The sequence below is a fragment of the Cyclospora cayetanensis genome, unplaced genomic scaffold (genome assembly GCF_002999335.1).
Source record: "Cyclospora cayetanensis isolate NF1_C8 unplaced genomic scaffold, CcayRef3 CcayRef3_contig_166, whole genome shotgun sequence".
NCBI classification, from domain to species: domain Eukaryota; phylum Apicomplexa; class Conoidasida; order Eucoccidiorida; family Eimeriidae; genus Cyclospora; species Cyclospora cayetanensis.
The window spans coordinates 1-3,982 of record NW_020312110.1 but is presented as its reverse complement, the minus strand read 5'-3'; the positions used below and the strand labels follow the sequence as shown (position 1 = coordinate 3,982).

Sequence of the window (3,982 nt, the reverse complement as noted above, 5' to 3'; positions counted from 1 at the left end):
ATGGCGAGCGGTTGGAGTCCAGACTTCCTGCAGGCCTCCTCCGCCTGCCTGTGGCAGCAGCCGCTACTGCAGCAGCAGCAGCAGCAGCAGCAGCAGCAGCATGGACAGCGCGAACTGGGAGCTCCTGATGCGCCGCTGCTGCGCAGCGATCTGCAGCAGAAGCAGCAGCAGCAGCAGCAGTGGAGGGAGGGCACTGAGCAGCTGCTGCGTCAGAGACAGCAGCAGCTGGACGACACGGCAGCCATTGACGCTGCGGCGCAGTCTCTGCATTATCCGCGCATCCAGACAGAACTGCACAGCCAGCCACAGCTGCAGCAGCAGCAGCACGGGCTGCAGCAGCAGCACGGGCTGCAGCAGCAGCAGCAGCTGCTGCAAGAAGAGCAGAGACGCCAGCAGCAGAGACACCTCATGCAGCAGTTGCAGCCGCCAGAAGGGCTGCACTGTGGACCTGCAGGTCGTTTAGCGTTGAAACAATTTTTTGAGCGTAAGTCGCATGCAGCAAGTGTAGAAATAGGTTGATGACACTCCCTGAGAATATTGCATCTGAGAGTCGTGCGAAGCCTTAGCGTTCGCAAACTGCGTTGTGTGTGGGGGGGAGCCTTTTCGAGAGACGGAGGTCGTCGTTTTTGTGTGCTGCATGCCGGTGTATGGATATTGCTGCTTGTTTTCGCGGAAGCGAGGGAGAAAGAAATAAAGGGGAGAAAGAAAGAACGGGGAGAAAGAAAGAACGGGGAGAAAGAAAGAACGGGGAGAAAGAAATAAAGGGGAGAAAGAAATAAAGGGGAGAAAGAAATAAAGGGGAGAAAGAAAGAACGGGGAGAAAGAAAGGAGGCAGTCGCTGCAGGATGCTTAGCCGCTACTGTCGCTATTTTTTTTTCAAGTCATGCATCATATTCTGTTGTCTTGCGCGATGGGGATGTTATGGCGACTTCAGGAGCTTACGTCTTGTCGAGGGCACCTCTCGCCACGGAGGCATGTGCATCTCCGGATGCAGGATGTCTTGCCAACCATAGGCAATACCAGCAACAGCAGCAGCAACAGCAGCAGCAACAGCAAAACTACCAGCAGCAGCCCATGCGCGGCTTCTACAGCCACCCAACGAGCGCTTCGCATGCCGCACAGACAATCACAACAGCAGCTGGAGGGCAGCAGGAAGGAAGCTGCAGCTTCGAGGCAGCCTCTGTATCTTCGACAGGCAGTCTACCCGCAACAGCTAGCACTGCGGCTGCAGCAGCAGCGGGTATTGGACTTGCACCGGCTTCTCCTGCGATAATTGCATGCAGACGATGGCAGCAGACGCAAGGCTTAGCCGATCCGCGCGCTGCAGCGCTTGTCTCGCTGCTGCGTGCCTTGGGAGCTCCTCGGCATGAAACGTATAGAGAACTCTTCAACGCCTTTTTGCTGCCGCGAGCTTTACAGCGAGTTCAGCGGCTGGCAGCAGAACTGGCGAAGGTTCGAAAGGCTGCTGCCTCTGCACTAGGCAGCTGGCACCAGCAGCATGCGGGAGAAGCTGCAGCAGTGGCGGGAGCAGCGGGAGGACGGCGCCGTTTCTCGCTCGATGCAGCGCAGTCGAGCGCTGGAGGGGGTGTAAGTACAGCAACAGGAGTGGCCACAGGAGCAGCGACAGCAGGAGGATCGGGAGCAGCGACAGCAGTAGGATCAGGAGCAGCGACAGCAGTAGGATCAGCAGCAGCGACAGCAGCAGCAGCTGCTGCAGTAGCGGTGGATTGCGTATCCGCAGACGCAGCGGCAGCAGCAGCCCGCGCAGCAATGCTGGAAGCCGTTTTGCTGAGAGCAGTTAGAGCGCTTACCCCCACATTTCAGGTTCGACCCCTTCAGCCTCTGCTGGCTGCGTTGCTAGCGGCTCTCTTGCCGCTGCCTCCTGAGCCTCAAGTGCTCAAAATGCTGCTCTCCGGATCACCTGCAGCGGCAGACTTCCTAAAGGTGAGGGCAAGCAGACAGACAGAGAGTTGCAGATTTGGACAGACAGAGAAAGAGAGAGATTCAGACAGCGAGAGAGAGAGAGTTAGACAGACAGAGCGAGAGACAGACAGACAGACAGACAGAGAGAGAGACTTAGACAGACAGACAGAGAGAGAGTTAGAGAGGCAGAAACGGACAGAGAGAGAGTTAGACAGACAGAGCGAGAGACAGTTAGACAGACAGAGAGAGAGTTAGACAGACAGAGAGAGAGAGGTAGACAGACAGAGAGAGACAGTTAGACAGACAGAGAGAGAGTTAGATAGACAGAGAGGCAGAGACAGACGGAGAGGCAGAGACAGACAGAGAGGGAGTTAGACAGAGAGAGAGAGAGTTAGACAGACAGACAGACACAAACAAACAAACAAACAAACAGACACACACGCACGAACAAACCAACACACACAAACACACAAACAGACACACACACACACGCAGACGCAAACAGACAGACACAGACACCGTTTGCGAACGGTTGTAGAAGCAGGCGGAGCGAAAGACCGCTTGTAGAGGCCAGCGGTGCTTGCGCAGAGGTATTTGTACTGTTTCTTTTGGTGTGTTGCCAGTACAGCCTTAGCTTTTGTCTTCATCTTAAATTATCATCGGCGGATTTTATTTTTTTTGCTGCTGCGTCTGGCCTTTCCGTGCAGGTGGCTGCGCTCCCCACACGGCAGTGCGTGTGGATGCATCAGCCGTGGCGTTTCTATGATGAGGTGTCTGGACACCTGGACGCATGCGCTGCGTTAGTGCACCTCGACGTGACGGATGCTGTGCTACGGCTTGTCTGCAGCCACCCCAAAACAGCTGGGATCAGCGGAAGCTGCAGCACAAGCGGCCTCTTCGGCAACTCGCCTCCAACGCGGGAAGGCACGCCAGACATTGCGCTGCAACTCCTGCAGCGGCTCGATTGGCTGCTGCACTGCGTTGCTGGCAGCAGGTGTCTGTACAGCTTGTTGCTTTCGATCCTGCGCCTCAAGTTTCTCCACTCGCTGCTGCCCTCAGGGCACTTCAGAATAGCCATCAAAAGAGCGTCTGGCAGTGCCACGCCAGCCTTTCCTCCAAACAGTCCCTTGCAGCAGCAGCAACAACAGCAGCAACAGATGGAAGGGCTTGAGACTGCAGACGGCATTGCCAGTGCGACAGCAACTGGCTGGGGGGGTGGCTTGGGGGGTCACTTCATTCCAATCGAAAGCACGAAGCAGCAGCAGCAGCAGCAGCAGCAGCAGCACCAGCAGCAGCAGCAGCAACAGCCGTCCACGGCAACAAGACGCATCGCGGCAGACACGCCCTCTTCTACTACAAGCCAAGAATCTGCATCTTCTTCCAGCCGCATCACGCTGTCTCCCCGCAGCACCCCGCCGCTGCCAGCAGCAACTGCGACAACAACTGCAACAAGTGCGCCAACAACTGCAACTGCTGCAGCAGATCATCTCCCCGGATCTGCTCGTGGCTGTGGCGAAGGCATCCCCGCCGCTGCCAGTACAGCTAACACCAACAGCAGCAGCGGAGCTGAAGGGTGTGCTGTTGCATGCGAAGCTGCTTGGGCAAGCGTGCGGCTGCTGTTGTACGCTCGTGCATCCTTTCTATTTGGAGACGCTGAAACGCCTGACCCTCAAGTAGCCCTTGGGCTATTCGCCTTACAAGCCGCACAGTGAGAATTTGCATTTTCATGTTTCACCGTGGAGCTGCTCGCGATAGCGGAGTCTGCTTGCTTTTTGAGTATTGTTCGGGGGTCGTGTGTGTGTGTGTGTATGTGTGTGTATGTGTGTGTGTGTCTGTGTGTCTGTCTGTGTGTCTGTCTGTGTGTGTGTGTGTGTGTGTGTGTGTGTGTGTGTGTGTGTGTGTGTGTGTGTGTGTGTGTGTGTGTGTGTGTGTGTGTGTGTGTGTGTGTGTGTGTGTGTGTGTGTCTGTGTGTCTGTGTGTGTGTTTGTGTGTGTATGTTGGTGTGTGTGTGTGTGTTTATGCGTGAGTGTGCAGAAATCGATATGTGCACAGATATATA

At 55.8% G+C, this 3,982-nt stretch overlaps 1 protein-coding gene across 1 annotated transcript; it reads left to right on the top strand.

Annotated features, from left to right (window-relative positions):
- On the top strand, positions 1-3,635 carry LOC113147236. Its single transcript, XM_026337121.1, has 7 exons — positions 1-100; positions 308-484; positions 935-1,050; positions 1,123-1,585; positions 1,664-1,944; positions 2,631-3,209; positions 3,411-3,635. Exons 1-7 carry the CDS (start codon positions 1-3, stop codon positions 3,633-3,635), a joined length of 1,941 nt encoding a protein of 646 aa, XP_026192906.1.
- The last annotated feature ends 347 nt before the right edge of the window (positions 3,636-3,982 follow it).